General features: G+C 33.8%; 5 protein-coding genes across 6 annotated transcripts; 2 read left to right on the top strand and 3 right to left on the bottom strand.

The window, feature by feature from the left end:
• Window positions 1–4,431: 4,431 nt before the first annotated feature.
• Window positions 4,432–6,036, bottom strand: LOC123313000 (venom serine carboxypeptidase-like). Its single transcript, XM_044897654.1, has one exon. The coding sequence runs from the start codon at window positions 5,835–5,837 to the stop codon at window positions 4,434–4,436; it is 1,404 nt and encodes a 467-aa protein (XP_044753589.1). The 5' UTR covers window positions 5,838–6,036; the 3' UTR covers window positions 4,432–4,433.
• A 1,709-nt stretch (window positions 6,037–7,745) lies between these two features.
• On the top strand, window positions 7,746–9,521 carry LOC123312999 (venom serine carboxypeptidase-like). The gene has a single exon (XM_044897653.1). The coding sequence runs from the start codon at window positions 7,932–7,934 to the stop codon at window positions 9,339–9,341; it is 1,410 nt and encodes a 469-aa protein (XP_044753588.1). The 5' UTR covers window positions 7,746–7,931; the 3' UTR covers window positions 9,342–9,521.
• Window positions 9,508–10,274, bottom strand: LOC123313001 (NADH dehydrogenase [ubiquinone] 1 alpha subcomplex subunit 6). The gene is made up of 3 exons (XM_044897655.1): window positions 10,039–10,274; window positions 9,870–9,985; window positions 9,508–9,688 (listed from the first exon to the last, which is right to left on the bottom strand). Exons 1-3 carry the CDS (start codon window positions 10,163–10,165, stop codon window positions 9,569–9,571), a joined length of 363 nt encoding a protein of 120 aa, XP_044753590.1. The 5' UTR covers window positions 10,166–10,274; the 3' UTR covers window positions 9,508–9,568.
• Window positions 10,275–10,540: 266 nt separating this feature from the next.
• On the top strand, window positions 10,541–18,774 carry LOC123313430 (zinc finger protein Xfin-like). 2 transcript variants are annotated; one of them, XM_044898313.1, is made up of 15 exons: window positions 10,541–10,900; window positions 10,957–11,386; window positions 11,476–11,616; window positions 11,950–12,105; window positions 12,220–12,780; window positions 12,835–12,962; window positions 13,694–13,749; window positions 13,805–13,961; window positions 14,091–14,310; window positions 14,949–15,284; window positions 15,486–16,292; window positions 16,352–16,550; window positions 16,733–16,965; window positions 17,033–17,475; window positions 18,149–18,310. In XM_044898313.1, exons 1-15 carry the CDS (start codon window positions 10,707–10,709, stop codon window positions 18,186–18,188), a joined length of 4,101 nt encoding a protein of 1,366 aa, XP_044754248.1. In that variant the 5' UTR covers window positions 10,541–10,706; the 3' UTR covers window positions 18,189–18,310. The 2 variants fall into 2 exon arrangements, with proteins under 2 accessions (XP_044754248.1, XP_044754249.1); XM_044898314.1 differs by lacking the exon at window positions 17,033–17,475 and having other exon boundaries at window positions 18,149–18,774.
• A 29-nt stretch (window positions 18,775–18,803) lies between these two features.
• On the bottom strand, window positions 18,804–23,427 carry LOC123313431 (cytochrome P450 6k1-like). Its single transcript, XM_044898316.1, has 5 exons — window positions 23,268–23,427; window positions 21,737–22,611; window positions 21,460–21,672; window positions 20,659–20,907; window positions 18,804–18,996 (listed from the first exon to the last, which is right to left on the bottom strand). The coding sequence occupies exons 1-5, from the start codon at window positions 23,294–23,296 to the stop codon at window positions 18,827–18,829; spliced, it is 1,536 nt and encodes a 511-aa protein (XP_044754251.1). The 5' UTR covers window positions 23,297–23,427; the 3' UTR covers window positions 18,804–18,826.
• Window positions 23,428–25,022: the final 1,595 nt, after the last annotated feature.

The raw sequence follows: 25,022 nt of genomic DNA on the forward strand, positions 1-25,022 counted from the left end.
AAAATGGAAAATTGGCGCTCTCGGAAAAGCGTTTGCGCCCTCCCCAACGCGTATGATTGGGCTGGATGGGAATATGCATGATTGTGACTCCTAATAGGTCCTCATTGGGTTATTCGGCATCAGGACTTTTCATTGAATAAAGCAGCCAGAAAGTTCAATGTCAAAACATCATTTTTTAGGGGAAAGCTTTGCGAGTCTTGAATACCAACGAGAGGATTTCACTTTTCGGTGACTGTAACTGTTTAACGGGAGGGGGATTATCTGAAGAATGCCCTGAAATTTTTCGTATGAAAGAAAATTCCAATTCTGGATTTATAAACTCAACTAAACTGTTGAATTGATGTAAACTTATACTTGATGAAAATCCATAATTAAACAAAAAACTGAATAACTTGATTTCAACTAGGATGATTTATTCAACCACTACACTTTTTCCACCATCACAATATCGTCTTCATTTAGGATGTAGGTGAACGTTAAGTCCAGTTTACCTTCAAAATATCGGTATACATAATGTTTACAGAGGAATACAGATTCCGAGAAATTTACAACTTTTCATTTTCTGAGATGAAAGTTCAATTCATTAAGGTTTTTATCCTTAGAACATAGATACATGGAATGGCCATTCAGTGCTACGAATGAATTGTTTGAAGTCCACACATTCGATGTTTCTCTGTCTAGAGCGACGCTAAGGCAGTGGCGTTTTATTGAAAAATTCACATGCGTCCTGTCTATTCGTATTGAAAATTGATGCGCCAATGATGTCCGAATCAACTGTCTCAATTGTGATTGGCGATACTAAGCAACTATCTCACTCCAGTCTTTGGAATGTTTATTTTCCATTCCATGTATCTATGTTCTAAGTTTTTATCTTCTTTATAAATAAAAATGGAGCCCTGTTTTGTGGTGTCATTAGTTGACGTGAAAACGTTTGAACCGATTTTATTCCTTTTTTCTCTGCTACCTTCCTCATACTTCGTAGGAGGTTTTAACGGAAGAAAAATTCGGCAAAGTTGTCTAGGAAACTGGGAAAATCAAGAAAACCAAACGAAATTTAAATTTCGCTCGAAAGTGTAATATTTTGAGTAGTCTACCCTCCACGGACAAGTGATAGACTCTTGCTGGCGATTGACAGTTGACAAACGAACTAAATAACAACACGATCCCAATATTGATTAAATGTTCTCAAAGTTCAGCATTTTGGTTATCAGTTATTGATTATTGTGTGTCTGAGTGATTAGTGATCAGCATATTAATTTTAAGTCCCTACTATATGTACACATCACGATTGTGCTTTGCACTTTTCTACTTACTTTCGGTTGGAAGGTAAGTTTTGTATGTTACAATTACGTTTAAAGGCAATTAGTTTCTTCTGCAATTTGAGTGTTTGCAACATCACACCATGAATTTATGCTTTTCACACGGTCAATTGTATGTAGCCTATTCCTGTGTTGACAAACTCTCAAAATTATTTATTTATTCAATATATAGACAGAATGGAGAATGTTGTTTACAAAGAGCCATTGCACATGAAAAATGCACATAAACATAATAATACGATATAAGTATAAATATGTATACAATCAATGTTTTCAATAGAAAGCTTAAAATAAAAACTTTTTTCACTTTTCATACTATTTTTACTTAATATTTTTCATTCCTCATTCTACCACCAACTAATAAGTAATAAATATTCCCACGCTATGGCAGAACTGTTCGCCAGCTAGTATACACTACTGGACAAAAAAAAAACGGGAAAAAAAATGACCAAATTTATTCTAAAAATTTTGACATTTTCCTGTTTAATTGTTGAATGTTAAGAGAAGATCAGCATTCAAAAGCTCATTTGAAGACCCATCATTGCGTCACAAATTACCTCCACACTCCGGTGATGCCAATATTTTTTTATATCAATACATCGATGTTTAATTCACGATGTTTGCATCCCTTATATTAACCCCATTTCTCAGAACGATAACCCCTGTGAAACAGGTTTTCGAACTCAGGAGTTCGAAAATCGACGGGAGGGTAGTCGACCAGCCTGTTACATAAATCATCTGAAGAATTTTATTATTTAAATCCTTCTGTTGAAACCGCAGCAACCCCACATCTGATAACGCTGAGATGCTTTAAATTCACTTGTTTGTATTCGTACTTTCGCCCAGTAGGGGATCTTCTTCAGACAAATGTATTTGGCCATCAGTTTTGTTTCCAGACTCTTATATGAGATTTTCTCTGGAATCTGGATAGATCCGGTGAAGTAGATTTATGCGGAGCTCATATTTCATTGAAGATTTGTAGGTGAACAAATGTTTTGCATCTTTTTTTTCTTATTTATCTATACCTTTTAGTTCATTCAAGTGTAAACATTCTTCGCAACAAACAACTCGAGAGCAGCAAGTACTTAACAAATAAATATACAATCTCCAGCTGAAAGAGCTCAACTAAGACCACTGACGTAACATATGTATTCGAATATTTTTGAGTTCAAAACTGTTCAGTATTAAAATCTTGACAAAAACTCAAAACTAGAGTTACAATCATTCAATTCGAGAAAATCACAATTAGGTGAAGAATTGAAAATTTATTACATGAGATTATATAAAGTAGTGAAGTTGATATCTCAAAATGTGCTTAAAATAGTTATTTTCCTATCAAGTGCGGGCAAGACACTTTACGCAAGAGTTAGGAACAATATTTTTTCTACAAGCGCTTGAAATATATAAATACATCCATTTCACGAAACAGATCATATCTCATTTGATTAATTCATATATAATGACAGACGTAATTCTGCATGTCATTACTATGGGTTTCTCATCGTTGACGTTCTATGCATAGAAACATGATAGAATTTAATTTACTCTATAATATTTGCGTGCGGGAAAAATCCCTGCTAATCCATTCCCGCACCCAAATGCGTGCGGGAAAGAAATAGCAGGCGTTTTTCCCGCACGTTTTGGGAAAGTGACTCTTTGCAACTTGGAATGCGTGCGGGAAAAAGTTTGAACGCGCACGCTTGTAGAAAAAATGTTTTATGCCTGAATTGACGTGAATATTTTCGTGTTTAATTGGCATAAATCGATTGAAATTACAACTTTCAAATGTTTTTTCTATGTTAAATAAATGTTACGCCTGACAAGTTCGCTAAAATTCAGGTTCAGATTCAGAATGATTTATAGATATACAGGGCGTTTATATATGATTGCAACATTCTGTGCTACTACTTACCAAAGTGTTCTGAGCTAGTTCTCATAGGATTTCAAAATTGACTGCAATGTTGCGATCATTTATAAGATTATAATTAATGAATTATAATAACTTCCGTTGGACCTAATATTGTGAGTTATTGAAACAGGCACAATGAAATCATTCTAGGATAAAAAAAATGATATTTTAATTTAATTTGAAATAACATTGATTTAAAAAGTATATCTATTGAATTATTCGATATGAAATAAATTCTTCAATATCTATAGGACAGGGAGGAGGAATGAATTGTATTTTAACTCTGGCTAATTACAACCAAAGATTTACTTTCCTCTTATTTGATATAACGTAGCAGTTTTATTTCTTCGATCACAAAATCAAATAAGGTTTCCAGATATACCTCTAACTGTTCACATAAAAGAAATGAAAATTTTTTCGTGTTTCACCTCACCTTGGAAGAGAAATGTTGATATTTAATACAGAGTCAAATGAAATCCCCCTTCTATGATTTCGAAGATATTGACTAGCATTTTATGATAGCCCATAAAACCTTATATGAAATACCTTTGGTCAACTTTTATTTTCCACGGAATATGAAGGATTTTTTATGGGACTCTATCTTTTTTCATTCATAGATTAAATCTATTTGTTCGCCAGACAGCAATTACTTGAAGAGTTTTTCTTCCATTAGCAATTTTCGGGGCATAATAAATATTTTCCCCTAGAGATAATGAAGAGGGTTGGTTATCCATGTTGATTAAAGCTCCCCATGTTTTCATTACATTCACGTTTAATTTTCAAACAGAAATCGCATTCCCATGCAGAAAAAACTCAGCTTCACCTGTTCCTATATGAACGAATAAAGAAACATAATGGCTAATTGGATTACTCCCTAACATTGGTTTTTCATATCAGTTTGAATCTCTATAGCATCTCATTCAGTTCAAGATGTAATATCCATTGTCATTTACATTATTATGGCTGCAAAATGTAGGTATGTTATATTAGAACTCAGATCTAAAATTAGTATTGTCGAAGAAGACAGTAGATATCACATATGAAAATGAAATAATTTATATAGGTTAGAAGTAGTCTCATCAGTTACCTAATAACATGAAAATCATTTTCAGCTGAATTACTCAACTATGGCAGTCAAAACAGGTAATTATAATATAGTGAAGGCGTTATGGTATGGAGATTCGTAGAAACAAAAAGGCGAACTATCAATGTAATGGTATATTCCTCACAAATTTACTGATTAAATCTAAAGTCCAAACAGGCTGATCAGATGGCACCATATGCCCAGCATTCCTAACCAAAACTTCCGTCAAGTTTCCTGCCTGTTTCACGTAACCAGCAATTTCATCATCCACTTTCCACTCATACCTTTTGGCTGTCTTGTATTCCTCAGATGCACTGAAGTTCAAATTCCTCAAATAATTGACCGTAAGTGGATAAGCAACGATAATATCCAATTGTCCGTTGTAAGTCAACACTCGGTAGTGACTCAAAAGCTCTGAAACCCAAGGTGCAACACTTATGAGAAAATCTCTTTTAAGATACGATTCCACTTCGTCGTCAGACACCGCTGACATATTTCCAACATGAAGAGCTTTTCTAATGTGACACTGCTGGATGAAAACCGAATAGGTATCATCAATGCTTCCCTTTGACTTAAGGTAATTATAGTAGTAATCGAAACCAGTTGCATTTTTGAAAGCTGTTGGGTACTTGGTTAAGTCACCGTTCAAAATAGTGTCGTAGACTTCAAAAGCTTCATCGTACTTTTCAGCCTTTACGAGTTCCACAACTTTGGCCTCTAGATTCTTCATGATTTCTCTTGCATTGAAATCGATTAGACCATTCTGATACAAATAATCCCCGTAGTTCAACTGATGGATCGGATCGCTCAATCCATTACCGATTGCCAGTCCCTTTAGATTTATTTTCTGCTCTGACTCTTGATTTTTCCTGTGTATGGTGTATGACACTGCCGGAATATATTTACCAGCGTAAGACTCTCCGGTTACGAAGAAATCGTTGTTCTGCAGTTCTGGAAACAGCTGGAAAAATTGTATCAAAGCTCTGTATAAATGTTCACCGATTTCTTCTTCGCTACTGCACCATCCCTTATTGGTGAAGCTGAATCCTGTACCAACTGGATTATCTATATACAATACAGAATGTTTTGCTGTCCATGTCGTGTTTCTGAGCTTGATATTCTTTTCACCTATCATTTCAAAAGGCCCATTTTCTGTGAAAGTGGCGTAGGTAGATGCACCACCGGGTCCACCTTGAAGCCAGAGAAGTACTGGAGAGTTTTTATAGTTGGTTTCTGAAGAGGGAAAGAACCAAAAGAAGGAATTCGAGTTATGCTCTTCGTCAACTGTGAAATATCCAGCGTAACTCTCTATTCCAAGAAAATGTTCTTTGGGTACCTCTGATAGGTTTCTGGCTTCAATGATCAATCCTTGATCTAGGAGAGGAGTTAGTATAAGAGGATCTCCGGGATCTTGATCTGCCTCCAGAGGAACAGGTTTCACTTTGTATAAATCACGAAATCCGAACGTACATGCAACAAACTCCACAGTTGCCACAAGCACAGATAGTACTAACAGAAGATTCATGATATATAACTTTGCTATTCAAATCTAGATGTTTTCACATGGAATAGGTTAATGCTCGACTATAACTTTATTCATTGGAATTTATAGGTGAAGATAAGACAATCGGCATCACCTGGGAATTATTTGCATTGCTATCAAGAAAATGGCTCATCTTTATCGTGAACAATTGTCTTAATCCATGTGGATCCCGATTGAAGATAAATATTGACGTTTGTATCGATATGTATATATGTCATTATTTAGCAACATTGATGTGAATTATCGATTGATCAAGTGACAGTAATCAACAGTAATCGATAAGATGTCTGGAGAATGAAATAGTAATCGATAAGATGCCTGGTTAATGAAATAGATTACAGAAATAGAAATTTATGAATGAAGTAGATTGATTTTTTCCAAATGGACTGCAGAATTTTCATTGGTAGAGTGGGAGACAGTGAATAGGTATTGAATAAAGAGTTCATACTCTTTGGTACTGGATAAAATATACGGAAGACGTTTAAATGTTGTATCTGCTACAAATCGCATGAAAAAGGCAGTTTTTCCAGCATTAGGGGAGACCGGGGACAAATGAAACAGGGTGTACAGTTGAAACACTTGACCCTCTATTGGCGATTCCAGTTATGGAGCGTACCATCCATAATTCTAGTCTTTTCGCTCTGGAATGATGCATCAATGCACGCCACTTGTAATGAACAGATAAAAAAAGAGATAAGGTCTATCTGCAAACTAGTATTCCTGAATTACGGCGAAAATAGCTATCATTACTTCGTATTGAGGCATATATTGTACAACAAAACACTTTCATGGACATAATTAACTAGTTCGTCGTTAAAAAATCCTGTAGAAAGCTAGGAAACTTCCAGCTATGAGATCCTAAATCTCTAAATGGAGACATCATATAGAGAGTGTAAGTCTGAAGTGGCAGAGGTCCAGCTGGAAGGACTTAGGGGTGTCACGCAAAAAGCCTGCGATGGATGTAAGTCATAATTGTAAAACCGATAATAACTTAGGGTAATAGGCACTTGTCTGGTATGTCAACGCAAGTCAGAACAATACGAGGAGAGCTCTCGATATAATTATTATTACAGATAGATAGATTAGCCCTTATAAGGCTTCTTAAGACTATTCTTAAGAGTACCCAGGGAAGGTACCGGCAATGAGAGAATTAGGAATCAGAGAGCTTGGTCATCTCTGACCATCGAGAAAACCTTCATACGATGCTAATTAGAAAAGAAGACTTGGAAAGCGGTAGCCGACAATCCCAGTCTCAAAAAGAATATCATCAAATGGTGCACCACGACCGAAACAGGCGCTGGTAATTAATAGACCATAGCCTACTAGAAATTCTAACTCTAGTAGGCTATGAATAGACCTTAAGGTTGCAATGTTAGGGGCGGATCTAGCGCTAATTTTCGGGGGGACAATGTCATTTTTCATCTGAGGATTTTTGTACGAAATTGTCAAAATTAGAAGGTGTCATCTATGGGTCTCCTTTCTTTTAGAGTTCACTGAATTTTTAGGAATCTGTATCTAAGCATGAAGGGCTGCTCGAAAAAAAAATCATATGTAAGCCATAAATTATTTTTTTCAACAAGGAATCCCCCCTGAATTTTCGCAACTATTCATTTACTCCCTGAGCGAGTCCAGTCAGTAATAAAAAATTATGAATATATGATTTTTTCAGATCTCCTTACTGTTTGACATCTTTTGACTAAATCGTGCACTATAGAGTCACGACGCAGTTTTCTTTATTTATATTTATGCAACAAACTTTTCAAGGCATCATCAGGTTAAATTATATTTTCCCGGTCCCATGTGAAAACCATAGACTTGTTATAATATGTTAATTATTAGTCTATGGTGAAAACGATCCGTGTTGTTGATCATAGACATTCTCTATGTTGTTGATAAACAAACATATTATAGTGATCTATTTATTAATCGGCTTTTTTGTATGAGTTCGCATTGACCAAACGTTGTTCGTTATTGAACTTCGATTGACCTTTATTGATAAGTGTATTACCGAGTCCATGAAGATCTGAGAGAAATTCGAAACGAATAATTGTCTCTTTGTTGAACAGTTCAAGAAGAATGAAGTCCATCCTAGGTGTTATTATTCTATTATTTCATGGATCACATACAGCATTTCCGAATTTTTACCCTAAAATGAAGCCCTTTCCATTAGATGTTACTGATGATCCGGGTGAGCCACTGATTTTAACACCATTAATTGAAGAAAACAAAATAGAAGATGCCTTAGCTGCTTCTGAGGTACATTTTAACGGATTTAAGAATAAAAAGAGTTATTCTGGTTACTTCACAGTCAACAAGCCTTATAATTCTAATCTATTCTTCTGGTTCTTCCCTTCTGAAAATGAATTTGAAAATGCACCAGTGGTATTATGGTTACAAGGAGGACCTGGTGCATCATCAATGATTGGATTATTTGCAGAAAATGGTCCTTTTTCTGTGAAAACTAAGAATGGTTTGAAATTGCGGCAATATTCATGGACACAGACACACTCGGTTATCTACATAGATAGTCCAGTTGGTACAGGGTTCAGTTTCACAAATGAAGGAGGGTATGCCCAAAATGAAACCCAAGTAGGCGAAGATCTATATAATGCATTAGAACAGTTCTTTTTACTTTTCCCAAAGCTACAGAGCAACCCATTTTTTGTAACAGGGGAATCTTATGGAGGAAAGTATGTACCTGCAATTTCCTATGCAATTCATAAGAATAATCCAACTGGAAAAGTAAAAATAAATTTACAGGGTCTTGCTATCGGCAATGGTCTCACTGATCCTATAAACCAATTGAAGTATGGTGATTATTTGTATCAGCTTGGGTTGATTGATACCCAAGCACTTGCTGATGTTAAAAACTATGAACAAGAAGGTATTAAATACATCCAGAATAAAGATTGGGTTAAAGCTTTCCAGTTATTCGATAATTTACTAAATGGAGATCAAAATAATCATACTTCCTACTTCAAAAATGTAACAGGATTCGACAATTACTTCAACTTTTTATACCCAGTTGAACCTGATCGAGAATTTGACTTGTTGGCTACCTATTTGGAGAGAAACGACATACATGCTGCCATACACGTTGGTGGTACTAAATTTCAAGCAGAAAATCCAAAAGTAGAAGTAAATCTAATGGAAGATGTTATGCAATCTGTTGCACCATGGGTCTCTGAATTATTGAACTATTACAGAGTCTTGATATACAATGGACAGTTGGATATAATTGTTGCATATCCTTTGACTGAAAATTACCTAAAGAATCTTCAGTTTAGCGGCGCAGATGAGTATAAAACAGCAAAACGATTAAAATGGCATGTTGATTCAGATTTAGCTGGATATGTGAAGCAAGCTGGAAATTTAACAGAGGTACTAGTAAGAAATGCTGGACATATGGTACCTCATGATCAGCCTAAATGGGCATTCGATTTGATTAATAGATTTACAAGGAACAAACCTTTCAATTTCAATTGAATTATATCTATAGGATTGTTGACTTTGTTATTTGGAATATGTTAGCCTTGTAAAATTGATATTATTTTTTAAGTACTCAGATCATGTTAATACTTCAAATTATTTTTTTATCAAGAATGAATTGGAAAATGAATCAGATGTGTATTCATAAACAAATAAAACAATGTACCTTTTGAGTTACATTATATTCTACTTCACATTCCTTCTATTACCTCAACAAATATTCTTTAAGATAAAAACTTGGACAAGAAATCTTTTGGTTTAGGCTCAATTGTATCTTTGAAGTAAGCCATAATATGACCTTTCTGCTTCCAAATATTCACAGTCTCCTTGAGCTCCATTTGTCCCTTTTATAAAAAGAAATAGTGTTAAAGAACCCTCAAATTGACAATCAAAGAGTCAATCCAGCCTGAAAGATATTCAGTGCATCTTCATTAATGCTGATAGTACCTTTATGAGTTCCTAACAATCTGGCTGAATTGACTGTATTGAAATAAATTCCACAATAGGTTGAAGAAACCTATTTACCTTGATAACCAACATATCAATAACTCGTATATCTTTGACATCCTTGTGTTTCATGAATTCGGATCTTAGTTGATCACGGCATTGCTCTTCCGTTTTAGGAATATCGTATCTTTTCACTGAAAATATGAAGTTGAATGACCATTATGTTGTTTTTCTTAGGAGCACTAACCTATGTATGGCAGTTGTCTATACCAGGCCCTATACAAATTCAGAACTCTTTTTTTGGCTTCGTCCCTATCTACTGATAGAATTGGTTTAACGTGTTTCACACCAGTTCTTATAGCTTGAGAAGTCATAATAGAGTAGGTATCAGTAAGAAAAAATTTCTATTGCATTCAATTTCAAGTTTATGTAACATGCATGCCACTTCTAATTTCAAAATGCAGAATGAAATTGTTGACAGAATGACAGAAATCAGCTGTTACGACAAAGACAAGACTACTGCGTGACATGTGAACTACTGTCAGATTTTCTAAGCTGCCAAATGATGATAATTTAATTTATTTCATTTATGCAGTTCTGCTAGTTATTGATAATTTTTGCTTCAGTCATAATGCACACCCTGCAATAGGCTGAGTGAAAAGAAAAAATGAAATGGATGAACTTCTGCCTGTACTACAACTACTACTCTTTTTTTAGTCCATTTACTCTATTTTCATATTCAGGTTATGGGCAAGTGTCATTGCTTCTTGATTTATTATCAGAGAGGTTGTTTATTATCGTTTATTATGCATAAATTTTTATGCATAAATTAGATTGTTTTGATTGGGTTTTATAGTATAAATTATATCTTATTTTAAAAAACTGTAATGATTCAGGTCTGTTGCTGAAACACAAATGGAAGATATAAATTCTTATATTGTCCTTCCTTTGAATGCCGATGAATCTATCTTCATCCCTAATCTCATTTCCGGCTATTTTCCAAATTTATATGTTGCTGAATCTTGTAATCAAAAGCCCCTTACTAATCAAGAGCTTGTTCCACCTAGTAAAGGGGAAGAGGAACATGTTAATAATCAAAATTTGGTTCTGTAAGTATTAAACCAAAAATTTGAAATCAATTTTGTCCACTATAAAATTATTTCAGTGAGCCAGTACATTCAAATTATCAATTTGATCCCTATGAAGTCTCTTCTGAAAATACTGTAATAAAATGTCCAAAATGTGATGCTTCTTTCAACGATATAAATCTATACACTGTGCATGAGAAAACTCACCAAGATAACAATAAATTAGAGTGTAAAAAATGCTATCAAACATTCAGTCAGGTGGAAACATATAAAAAACATCTATTAACACATCAGGAGGATAAGCTCTTCAATTGTGTTATATGCAATGCTGGTTTTAATTTTGAAAATAATTTGAAAGTACATATGGCACTACATGGAAAGTCATTAGTGTGTCCTATATGTGGGTTATCATTCCAAAGAACAGCTAGTTTGAAGTCACATTTAGCTATACATCAAGTTGAAGAATTTCATACTTGTCCAGAATGCGCATCAGAATTTGATAGTATGGTAAGTTCCTCTTGCATAGACTGGTGGATTCTGGTAGTTTTGATTAAATGCATCTTTAAAGTCGTCAATTGAGAGATTTATTTTTTTAGGATGACCTGAAAAAACACATCAAAAGCCATATTAAACAGGTTGATGTTGAACCTCCATCACATGAATTGATCTGTAAATATTGTAAAGTAAAGTTTTCTACTGAAAAGCAGTTGAATCAACATATTGCCTGTCATTTGAAGGTTCGAATATTAATAATATGATTTTCATAAAGCTTGATTGGGGAATCAATGGTTGATTTACAGATAAACATTAATTTGTATTCAATCGATAATTCATGCATGCAGAATATCATTCTCTTATTAAATGTAGATCTACATACATCCATTCAACGATTCTCAATTGCTACTTTTTCAAAATATTCAGAAATTAAAAGGCTCTAGGGATTTCGTTTTGGAAATTGAGTGACTGTCAAATCGTAGATTCCGCAATCAGAGTTTTGTTAAACCGAAAGTTAATATTTATAGCTCAACTTCATGAACTTAATGCTTATGACTGGTTTATAATTTTTATAGGTAAAAAAACTTGTTCTCAATGGGAAAAAACCAAAAAAAGAACAAGCTTCACAAAAAGAGCACAAGCATAAATGTAATGTTTGTAATAAGTCTTTCCTCAAATTGTCTTTACTTGAAAGACACTTGAGGATTCATAAGGGAGAACGTCCATATTTGGTGAGAATTCAAATTTTGTTAATAATTCCATTAATATTTAAAAGATTATGTGTCAATCAAATCAATCTTATGTAGTCCTTGTAATATTGAATGAAAGTTAAAATATTTCCACAGTGTCAACTTTGTTCCAAAGGCTTCACACAAAAAGGAACACTCCAAATCCATTTATTGAAACATTCTGGTATAAAGCCATTTTGCTGCACGTTATGTCCAGCAAAGTTCCATCAGAAAGGTAATTTAAAAGTACATGTTCAAAAAACACATACAGCAGCTGAAGAGGGAGAAAAAACATTCAAATGCTCTGAATGTGACTGCATCTTCAAAAAACTGGCTTCACTGAATGGGCATATGAGAAAAATTCATTCGGATTTCGGTTTAATCAACATAACTACAGTTATCGATCAGTTGAAGAGTCTAGAAAAACAATTAGGAGGAAATGCTGCAGAATCAAAGGAAAATCAAGTCATTGAAAATCCCTCAAATCCGGTTAATCCCACACCTGATGATATTCCTAAGGAAAATGAAACAAATGAAAACTGTAAAGTGTATTCTTTAAAGCAAAAATTTGATGGATCAAATAAGGTTTACATTTGTTCTTATTGTAATAAGGAAGCTAAAAAACCATCAGATTTAATTCGTCATATACGGACACATACAAAAGAAAAACCATTCAAGGTAAATAATTTGTGATTTTATTAACTTCAATCTATAGAAAACGAAAATTTACAGTGCCAGTGTGGTAGCTCATTTGCCCTAAAGTCAACCCTTCAATCACATATGAAGGTGCATAAAGGAAGAAAATGTGAGAAATGTTCTAAAGTTATTGCGTCAGCCAAAGTATGGAAAGCTCACTTAAGGTAAATACAAATAAACCCCCTTAGTTTTCTTTAATTGCATTGATCAATTAAAACATCTCTATACAAATTTTGGAATGTACAGTGTGTTAAGTTAGTCTTTTTTTAACAAAAGGTAGAACTTGTCAAAATAAAACGTTCTACGAGAAGGTTAGATTTATAAATATCCTTTGATAATGATAATAAAACGTTCTACGAGAAGGTTAGATTTATAAATATCCTTTGATAATGATAAGGGTTGGTGGTTGTTAGTTCATCACCAATTCTTTCCAAAATTTGTACCTTGATTTAGGCCATGTCAGTTGATACAAAGTTCCTTTGCCGGGTTGTTTTTGAGCACCCAGTATCTCAAATTTGCAATTTGCGGTTATGTATCAATGGAAAATCTAAACATCTGGTGAAATATTCACCATGGGGCTGTTGTATGCAGGACTTACAAGCAGCAATAGTTACACTTGGGGACACTTCAGTACTCCACATTTCATTGCATCAAGTTAACTTGTAGGGATGATAATTGCAGCATTTTTATGACAAAAAGAACTCACTTTTTAAGCCACACTTTAGTGAGCTGATGGATTCGCAGCATAATCAATAATGATATTGTTTCAAGAGCGTGAACTCTCCTAGATGTTACTTAGGATTCTATTTATGTACTAAGATGAACATTTCCGCCCTTAAAGTTCACAAATAGCTAAAGTAGATTAAAATTTTATTAATGTATTTGTTTCTTTCAGAAAGCATGAAATCAACAAAAATGAAGTGAAACAACAAGATTGCCTTGACATTGCAGGTGGTAAATTCATTATGTTACAATATTTTGTATAACATAATCCTTATATTTTTAGTACCTTCAGATTCCCCAATAAATAGACATACAATAATTTCGGACAAACCTTTAAAATGCCAATTGTGCTCATCATCATTTTCGAAGAAAGAAAATCTTAGTCAACATATGCGCTTACACACAGACGAAAAAGCATCCAAGTGTCCAGTATGTGAAAGGTAAAATTTCAACAATGATTGATTATCATTATCAGATTGAAATAACCCATCTGAACAAATGTAAACCATGAGAAACTTCTCATATTTTTCATAAGGTTTGTTATTTTTCATGTTGTTTTCTCCTTACAGATTATTCACATCTTCCCATACTTTGAAGCAGCATATGCAAAGCCACTCAGACTTCAATTGCCATTTGTGTGACAAAAAATTCAAAAATGAATCATTATTGGAACAACATGTTTCAACAATTCATGATGATTCAAAACTATATGATTGTCCTTGTTGCAGAAAAAAATTCAAAAGTTGGATTATGTACAGAAAACATACCCAGGAGAGGCAAGAAATTCAGGTGGGTTTCCAACATTCTTTTTATTTCATCTTGAAAATAAACGAAAGGAAGGAAGAGTAGGTCTACCATCAAAGTGGATCTGAAAATTGGTAGATATAATTTCCCGAAAATCCGGGAATTTAAAAAAGCTTTAAAATAGCTGGATTGATACTGACATAAATCGCTAGGCTTCCTCACTCTTCAAATGAGCACCAACATGCAAAATTTCACATTGTTAGATTCAAAACTGCGAACTCTAGCGAGACCAAAACTATTTTTTCGAAAATTGAAACAACTAAAACCGTTTTTCCGATTTCCACCAAAATCAATAGAATTCTCATCATAGTGTATACTGCCAAAATTGGGCTCGATAGCTCGAAAAAGGCGACGTTGATGATGATAGGTATTCAACTCAACCAAATTGCCCCAATTGGCCAATAATGGTGGGGGAAACGCTCCTCGCCCTGGAAAAGAACGACAAGGCAAATTTCCATCAGTTCAGTTGAATAACTGATATACTGATATCCATCACATATATCTGTGATATGGACTTTTTGATTGGCTGATGCATTCATTACTACTGCTTTCAATTTCATATACAAAACCGATATAAGACTTCAGAGGTTCTGCATAAAACATATATGAAATATTATTTTTAGGACAATAAACATGTTGGGTATGATGTACTTGTCGAAGAAGAAAGTATTCCTACAAATAATTCTCTTAATAATATATTTGACAAACAGTCCATATTGAGAATGGATTCAAATGACATAGTTTTCGAGGATTCTTTCAACATACAGAACACTGATGTTCTAACCAATTCAGTAGTAGAATCGGTACAGAACATGAATGAAGAAGTTGACATTCCAGATTCTACCGCAGTTTTTGATTCAGAACAAAATTCGAATATTCAAACAATATTAATAAACTGCCCAGAATTACAAAATGGGGAGTTATTAAACAATTACATTATGTCACATTTGAAATTGCAGGTATGTAAAAGTAGTCAAACACTAAGTAGAATTAAAATTCATAAAAAAATTAAGAATATAGTTTACTGTCTGCAAATTAAATATAAATTGGATAATCAACAGCATGCAGACAATTTTCAGATTTTTTTCAGAAATCAATAATTGCCTGCATGCCGGTTACTTTTTCCATTCATTAAAAAATCTTCAATTATTATCTTTCAGTCAAACAATGCTATCATACTCGATACTACTAATGACAAGAATGAGGAATCTCCAATCATATTCAATATCCAAGCCTTTAATGTTGAAGCTTCGCATGGAGCTGAATGTTCTGGAAATGCGGATGAATATACACAAGAATTTGGTGAAAAATCATTTGACCCAGTTTTAAATGTTGTGGCTGAAAACTCTTCATTGCATGAAAATAGAGACAGCCCTCTTCTGGGATCCCTTGAAAGTTGCATGGAGAATGATATTGGGGATAATTTCTTATCCAATAATATATCACTGTATCCGAGCACACAAATGAATTTCGAAAGTAGATCAGAAATTAATTCAAATACAATCAATGTCAATGAATCTCAGGGTAATGCATTAATTGAAATATTAGAGAAAGCTGACACTAACATTGAGAATAATCTTCATTTACTCAACACTACAAGTGAGGCACTGGAAAATGTTAATTCAAGTATGCTTCACTGTTTAGTTTGTAAAAAGATGTTTGACAGTATGGAACCATATCAAACTCATGTTTGTATGAAATCAAATTTGAAAAAGAATAATGTTTCAACAACTCACAAAAAGTGTAGTAGGAATATAAACATACTGAGAAGAAAAATTCATGTTGAAGATGAAGAGGTGATTGAGAAAAAAAAGAGTCCTACCAAAAAATACCATTGCGTTTATTGTGGTAAGGAATTTGGAAGTAGAGGTTTTTATATGAAACATGTAAACTCAGACCATAAGAACGAAAATGGTCTATATAAATGCAAGTTTTGTGAGAAAGAGTTCAAGAAACCCTCAGATTTAGTAAGTGGATCTTTTCATTATATAATAGGTGGGAACACTAATTTACTTCAATTTTTCAGGCGCGTCATTTGCGAACACATACAGGAGAAAAACCATTTGCATGTGATGAGTGTGATAAAAGATTTACATTGAAATCGACACTTGAAGCTCATCAAAGAACACACAATCCAAGTGCTACTAAAAATTTCGTTTGTGAAGTCTGCAATTCATTTTTCAGTTCGAATTCCAGCAAAAAATTGCATATGAATGTGCACACTGGTAATTATAAGTTGATTTATAAAAATTTAGATTGGATTGGGAGATTTTTCGAATTAGTTACAAAGTTTTTTTGCTTAGGAAGTATATTCACTCTCGCCACTCTCGTAACTTACGTAACTTAGAATGTTCTCAATCTAACAGGTCATAACTAAATTATTGACTTCAATTGTTAACCTTTTAAGGATCAAAACCTCATAAATGTGATTACTGTGAGAAACACTTCAGAACTGCTGCTCATAAAAAATGCCATGAGAAGAAAATACACTTCAGCAACAGAGAAAAAAAGGCGAATCAAAGCAAAGCTAAAAGAATTACCAATATTCTTGCTGCTGCAGTAGAAATGGCTGTGAATGAAATTGCTTGTGATAATCAAGTTTTAGAAGAGCAGGACACTCCTTCATATTCAGAAATAAAGGTATATTCTTTGATGCTTTTGAATGAAAAATCAAATTTTGCTTTGTTTAATCTCAATATTTTCACAGGTCACATTTTCTGATCCTAAATTCCCATCAGAGACTATTAATATTGATTCAGCACTATTACAACAACTTCAAAGCTCAAATATTCTTCTGCAGGATCTTGATCAAGATAACATAGAATGTTCTGAAGGCGCAGATGATTTAGTGACAATGACAGCTGCAGATATAATTAGTAATGAGTGCTTTAAAGAAAGTATCATCTCTAAAAGTCATATCGTTGGTAATTGTTTGTCTGAAATATGCCAAGAGGAATGTGCTGACACAGATACTCTGAATGAACCCACCCAATTCCATTTGAAGAAATGTGCTCACTGTAGTTTATGTTTTCTTTCGGATGAGGAATTGTTCGAACATGAACAATCCCATTTAGGTTGCGCATCGTATTCCTGTTTTCTCTGTGATAGTAACTTAGTTGGAGATCAACAGCTGAAGGACCATTTGAAAAGGTGATTAATGGTTATGTTACTAGAAGTGCCTGCCTGCTCCCCGGGAGGAATTTTCTTCACTCAACTTTACTTCTCCACTTTAGTCTGCTTGAATCCCCTATATTCCACTCCATTCCAAGTCACTCAAATCAACTCTACCCTACTCTTCCCTGCTCTGTTTTCTTTACTATAGGTACTCTACTCTTCTCCACTATTCTATTCTACTTTATTTTTTTTTTGTACTCTCAAGCCTTCCTTGGTGCTCCTTCACGTTGCTCTCGCGACTTTTCAAGCTTTGTGTGAATTAATATGGAGGGAGCATGAATGATTATGTTTGTAAAAGTTTGAAATATTGCTCAATTGTGAGGTACAATTGAAAGCATTTTGGCTGTATTTACTCTAGCACATCATTAATTCAAATATGATAATGTAATCTAAGAATTAATGGTTAACACCACCATATTTTATGATCAAAAACATTGTGGGTAATTCCAATAATTTTTGATCATAAAATATGCTGGTTAATTATTGACCACTACATTTGGGACAACCTGTAAATAAATATGGGGTGCCCCAAAAGGCATCATATATTTTCAGCCCACGTAGAACTTTCCAAAAATGGAGAATACTCAGATGAGCTTCTTCACTGAACCTTCATAATTGTTTGTTGTACTCATTAAATTTTTATTTCCAGCTGTCATCAAATAGAAACTTCTTCCCAGCTGATTCTGTGACAGAAAACTCAACAAGTATTCATTTTGTAAATTATTATTTTGTATATTTATTGATTTTTGTGATTATATTAATCAATTCACGTCCAGTTGTAAGAAATTTGTTAAGATTTAATACTCCATAAAAATGTTGATCCTCCATTTTTCCATTAAAAAATGACAGTTTTAAATTTTGAAGAGGTATCAAATCTCAGTGGACTTTCCTGCAACTGGATGTCACAAATTGTACGAACTAACTGGCCTCACACCATCATTCGGAGCATCAAGACCATTCTATCGAAGATGAATAGATGCTGACCATGGTTTCCGCCTTATTTGACCTCATCAGAGCAACATAACCCTTATCCTGATAGAAAAGACGAGGAACCGACGGAATACATTGAATGTCAGCACTAGGATGTTATGAGTACTCTCCCAGCCCAGCGCCATCTATCAGGCAACAATACAACTCCAATTACCTCTCCATTATTGCCAGAACAAATGTGGTGGGATATATCACATTGCTTTCTTTGGGTCAAATGATGGTGCGAGGCTAGCTCGATCCAAAATGTAACTTTACGGTTATAATTTACAATAAATTTTTATTTCCGAATTGGATATAATTTTCAAAAACCACCCTTTTATTAAAATAACAGTTTATTCTATTCAATTTTTCTTACATTCAAAAATATACTTCCAGATTCAGGTATGATAAAAAATGCAGTTTTACTCTGTTCCACTGGGACTTCCGTCTTATTACAAGGCGTTATTTCGTAATTTTTTAAGAACATAAAAACGGCTATTTTCATTGATAAAAGTGCGAATCTGTCACCTGAAAAATAAAATATAATTATTAGTTCCCTGTCGATCGTCCGAAATCAGATATGTAGAGCCTAGTGGCGGCTCGTGAATATTCATCATGGGCGGACAGATTAGTCAGTTCAGTGCCTCATTATTGGGCTACTTGGATTTGTCTAAAATGACCTAAATTGAAACCGAAGGCTTCAGGTCGTTAGAATAGATTCAGTTATGCGAATCAAGAGATGCCGATGATCTTTCTGTAGGAGCCCCAAGTATGGCAAACGACATTCTGCCGACCCTGTGTATTGAATCAACAAAAGATACTATATCAATGTAATGGGTAGTAACTTTGAAGTTATTAAGTTATTGAAAGGGGTGGAGAATTTATAACTGTTACGACGTATAGATACTCCATAAAATTCAAGAAATAACGAATAAATTCGTCAAGAATACCTAATAGTCATCATCTCTCGTATTGTACTACGTGAAATAGAAAATATCGGTTTTCCACCAAGGTAGAACGCATAAATAAGACGTGAATTTAAACTATTTATCATAAAACCTGGAATAACAGAAACCAAAATTTGTTAAGATGAAACTGACTGCATTGCATATGGCTCATTTATCGGCTGGCTAGGGTGTTCTACAAGCTCTATGACAGAAGGTAGATGTGCTACTTTTGACCATTTTTTTTCCTATGAACATAGGTCCGATTCGTTTTCGTTTAGGAGTAACAAGCATTTGAAAAAGTTTTTTTTCATGTTTTGGTTAAGTAGGCTGACAGAAAATAATTGATATGGTAATTGACGTTATTTCAATTATTCATTTAACACTTGTTTCACTGAGGATGGTATCAACAATAATCATAATAAACATGTATGGGCACTGCAGAATCCATGTGTCATTAGACAAAGACGATGTCAGCAGCGTTTCTGTGTTTTCATGTTATAAATGATCGTTTAAATGCAGATTTGTATAAAATTTTTTTGGAGCACAACCTTTTTGACATCATTGATAACTTATTAGAGCTTAACATTGTTGAAAATATGTGGTATCAGCACGATGGTGCACCACTATACATAGAGAGGGACAAGCAGTCAGTTGGCTAAATTTCCCGAATGAATGTATAGGTGAAGGAGGACCAATACAATGGCCATCTCGTTCACCTAATTTAAATCCCTCAGATTCTTATTTATGGTGTCATATGAAGCAGCTTGTTTTTCATGTTGAAATCTAATCTCATTAACAATTACTTGATATATTTCAAGATTCAGCAAACCAAATACGAAACGACCCATATCTAATCCACCTAATTTTTAGTTCGTTGATGTGAAGCTTGCATTTGAGCCGAAGGTAGATACTTTGAACAATTTTTATAGTCCCAAAATTTCCATTGATTATTACCATTTGAACATAAAAATATGATTTTTCAAATGCTTGTATCTTCTAAACAAAGACGAATCGGATATATGTTCATAGGAAAAAAATGTTCAGAATAAGCACAGCTACCATCTGTCAAAGTTTGTCATAGAGCTTGTAGAACACCATGTATAAGTCAGGCCCGGCTGATTGGAAACTGCCGTACCTATCTGTGTAGGTACCTTGAGTCAACTTGTCGATAGAGAGCTCCGACAAATGAAGAAACGATCTTAGAAATATTAAAAAATCTACTGAGGTAGAGTTATGATATTACCTATACATTTTCTTGGGCCTTCTCCAAAGGGCATATATACATATTGAAATTCTTTTGCATTTTCTTCCCTGAATCTTTCAGGATCAAACTTGTCTGGTTCCGGGAAGTATCTTTCGTCGTAGTGAAGAGATGTCATCGACAAAAGGACAGGTGTTCCTTTTTCTATCTGTAAATCTGTTTCCTCGAATGTGTAATCCCTTTCGGCATATCTCATAAGCAAATGGGTCAGAGGATACTTCCTCAGCGTCTCTGAAAGATTAGGTATCATAAAAGCAGAAGCGAAAGAACTTTTGTGTTGTGGTCTTGAATGAAAAATGAATATATTTATACATGGTGACTGCAACTGTAAAATATACCTACTTTGGGTGAATTTTGATTGAATTACTGAATTACTACTTTGAAGTCGGAAATTACACAGTATCGAGTTTTACAAAGAGTACCTTTTTGGTGTAAAATTGAAAGATGCATGCTTAAGTTCAGTTGAAATTATTTTTCAGTTTTCTATAATTTTTGAAACACCCTGTATAAAGGATGTTTCAAACTACTTTTTCACTCGGTTTCTTATGTGTACAGGATGCTATATTGAAATCGATTTGGAATATTATATGTAGTTAACGCTGGCGCTGTTTACTTGCATGATCTGCTGTTTTCGTCTATGAAGACCACAATACTTTCTTGCAAAAATTATAGAGTCAACTCTATAATATTTGCTTTCTTGGTTAGGTTCCATCGCATTGATTGTACAGGTTAGTGCTGAGTGAAGATGAAATGATAACTTTAACTGATGAAAGTAACTCTTACCTTTAATAACTAAATCTAAGTACGTCATTTCGAATAATGCCTCATAGGATATATTCCCTTCTGAATCCATATTCTGTCGTATTTCGTCCCTGAGAGTGTTTTGTATGTATGGATTCATGGCTAATTCATATAAACAAAAAGATAAAGTTCCAACTGTAGTCTCACTGCCTGCAGTGAAAAAGACAATTGCTTGCGCACATATTTTGAGATCATCTGAAAAAAATTGAGATGTCCACCTTTAAGTTTTATATTTATCAAATATAGATTTGGACCTTACCGAATTTGAATGAATCATTTCCTGCTTCTTCAAGTTTGACTTTATACATCAAGTCGATGAGATCGTTCTTTTGTAGGGTTGAATTTTTTCTTTGTTCAAAGGAAGTTTTGAATATGTCCACAAAAAAATCTGTGCTCTCTTTATCCAAGAATGTTAATTTGAAGAGCTCTACCATCAGAGGACAAAAGAAATAAGAACCAATGGCAAAACTTCTCTTGATGCTTCTCAGGTCGAACATTTTATTTGCTATCTTTTTTATTTCATTGTCTTTTTGTATTAAACTGTTGGAGTTTATACCGAAGGCGCACAAGCATATAACGTCTAAGGAATATCGATTGGCAAGATCTCTCACGTCAATCTCTTGTCCATCGGTTAAGGTATCCACGTAGATTTCCATCTGTTTGGCGATTCCCGTAATGAGAGGCATCATTTTCTTCATTTTACCACTTGTGTATATCGGGGACAATTTATTTCTTAGCGTTTTCCATTCTTCACCTCGCATTATGAACATGGCGTTAGCTGCCATTGGATCTATTTTTACATTGTGGTAAAGTGGTCTATTTTGGAAAACATTGAAATCCTTGATCAAAATTTTTTTGGATAATTCTTTATCTCGTATAACCAGGAATGGTTTGTGAAAAATGTACATTCCAAAATAGGGAACAGTTTCATCATACGAATCGTATATTTCTCTTATAGCTGTGCCTATCTGTTGCTTTCCTAGAGCGACTTTCATGATGTTACCAAATATGGGTAGAGGTCTTCGAAAAGGAACTTTTTTCTTCTTCCAGTAGCTGAATGTCTTCACACAATAACAATAGAAAAGAAGAATTATCACCGAAATCAGTAGGAGGTATATCATGTTGATGCTTTTACTGAAAACAAGAATGTCAGATTGTAATGATAGGACAAAACTTTTATTTTTGGATTAAGACGCTGAATGGAAAAAAGGAAATGATAAAAAGTGTTTTTGATTATGGATCAATCGACGAGTGAATAGTGAAATGAATTTACTAAAATGCTGCTTGAATATCCACTCCAATTTTTGAGCGGCGTATATATACGTTCACCAATCCCAAAGCAGAGTATTTTTTTATTTTTTCACTTTCCGGAGTTAGACGAAGAGTGAAGTTTTACACACAAAATATCTTCACTAAACCCTTTATGTATCTGAAAAAACTTTGTCATATGAAGATAATCACCGTTACACAACTAAATAAGCTGGAAGTAAAAACTTAAAATTATATTTTAAATCTTTGGCATAATGTTGGCAACTCTACTGAGATAATTTTTGGACCCTGCTAAAATCAACAAAGTGGGTCGAGTACCTATTTGATAGTAGGCCTATTTCATTCATCTTTTATATGTTGAGCAAAAACTCCTCAAGTTTTACACAAATATCTTAATAATTTTATAAATTTTTACTCTTTTTCTTCGGAAGCTGGTAAAATTTAAGTAAGCCTATATGCATCATGCCAAACAACGCGCTCTTATTTAGGTAAAGCTATTACAAGGTAGAAAATCTCTATACCTGCTACCATAGCAAATGAATATTTTCATTGACACTATTTTAATTTGTTCAACTCACTTCCATTTGAAATTTTCGTCTGGCACTGATTTGTAATCTTTGAACTCGAATAAAATTTGTTTCATATTCTGCAGAATCTGCATAGTTTTGAATATCCCGTTCCATGTCTGAGACGAAAACGGATTCGTATTTCAAATTCGTGTTCATATTCATCGTTATTCTTGTTGAGCGTTTAGTTGGAAGAATGTCTCTAAGTAACAACAAACATTTATTGGTATACACTATACAGGATCGTATTATCGAATTTAAAAAACTGCATGGTTTTTAGAAGGTGAAAATGATCTATCTATCTGTAAATGGAGCGAGTTTTTCACAATCAACCTGCACTTTTTACAAAATCCGATTTTTCATTTTGGGTGCCCAATACGAGTGAGAAAAATACTGCGAAATGAATACGTGGAATATGACATGATTAATTAATATTTCTCATGGACTTTTTTTCGCATGAAATTCATCATATAATTGAACATTGAACATCTTTTCATATGTCCGATGTGCCAGAATCCAAATTAAAAAAAATTCAAACGGGAAAATTCTCATTAGGTGGTTGCTAAAAGTTGTACTACGGGAACTATAAAAGAATTGTTAAAATTTTAAAACTCCGTTTTAGTTTTAAATTGTAATAAACATCCTCTGCAATTTGGCTGAATATTGTTACAATGAACATGGACAGAGACAAAAACGACGCACTTAATCCAGTAGAATTTTGGAAAATTGTTGATTACTCATTGTAATCCTTATATTGACCTACTTATTAAGTATAAGGGAAGAATATTGTTAAAACAGTCTCAGAATTTTTACGATGTTTTTATCATAATAATTCGCAAAAAAATACTGAAAAAGAGCGAGAAATATATTGCGAAAAAAACAGAAAAGCACTGTTTGAAGAATAAGGATATTTCCAAGGAAAAGTCGATGAAGGCATTTCTAAATATTTATTTGTGTGGTGCGGTCACGGATGGAAATTCAATAGTAACTTTTTCAATTTGTAATTTTATCTAAATAGAGGCATTTATATTTATAATTCAATTTCAAAATGGTTTTTCTCTTACGTTAGCAATAGTGTAGGCCTATTTTCCATTAAGAAATTTTAATACAGATATCTCCAAAGCCTTGTACATCAATTTTCGATTACTTATTCGGGAAGATATTTATGACCGATATTTTAACTGAATTCATTATCCAATCATTATGTACCTTCAACCTAGACATTCAGAATTATTTAGATGAAGGTCATTTATGTTAGGAACCCCTATTTGTGCTATATAACAATGAGCTAAATCTAAAACGCTGCGGGAAAATTATATTCTGCTTGAAAGAACCCCCCAATTGACTGTTAGCTGGTAAATACTTATGGACACGATTTGTTGAGCGATATGCATAAAAATATTGTTTGCGTCTGATTTTGTTGGATGTCCTTTGGACTCCCTACAACAGCTCAGTGGCGGATTTACATATTTGCCGCCAGTAGGCTATTCAAACTTTGCCGCCCTTACCATAATTATTTAGTTCAAAATATTAACGACAATTTGAATTCACGGAAAAAAAGACCGTAAACAAAGTACATATCGACTATTTCTGCGTTTGTGCACACAATCATCTTGATGAGTATATGTGACAAAAATCTCAAGATGATTTTTTGAGAATGGATAAAGTTATCCAAAATTAATTTTTTATTATAAGATATGAATATCGAAA

The sequence above is a fragment of the Coccinella septempunctata genome, chromosome 5 (genome assembly GCF_907165205.1).
Source record: "Coccinella septempunctata chromosome 5, icCocSept1.1, whole genome shotgun sequence".
Taxonomy (NCBI): Eukaryota; Metazoa; Arthropoda; class Insecta; order Coleoptera; family Coccinellidae; genus Coccinella; species Coccinella septempunctata.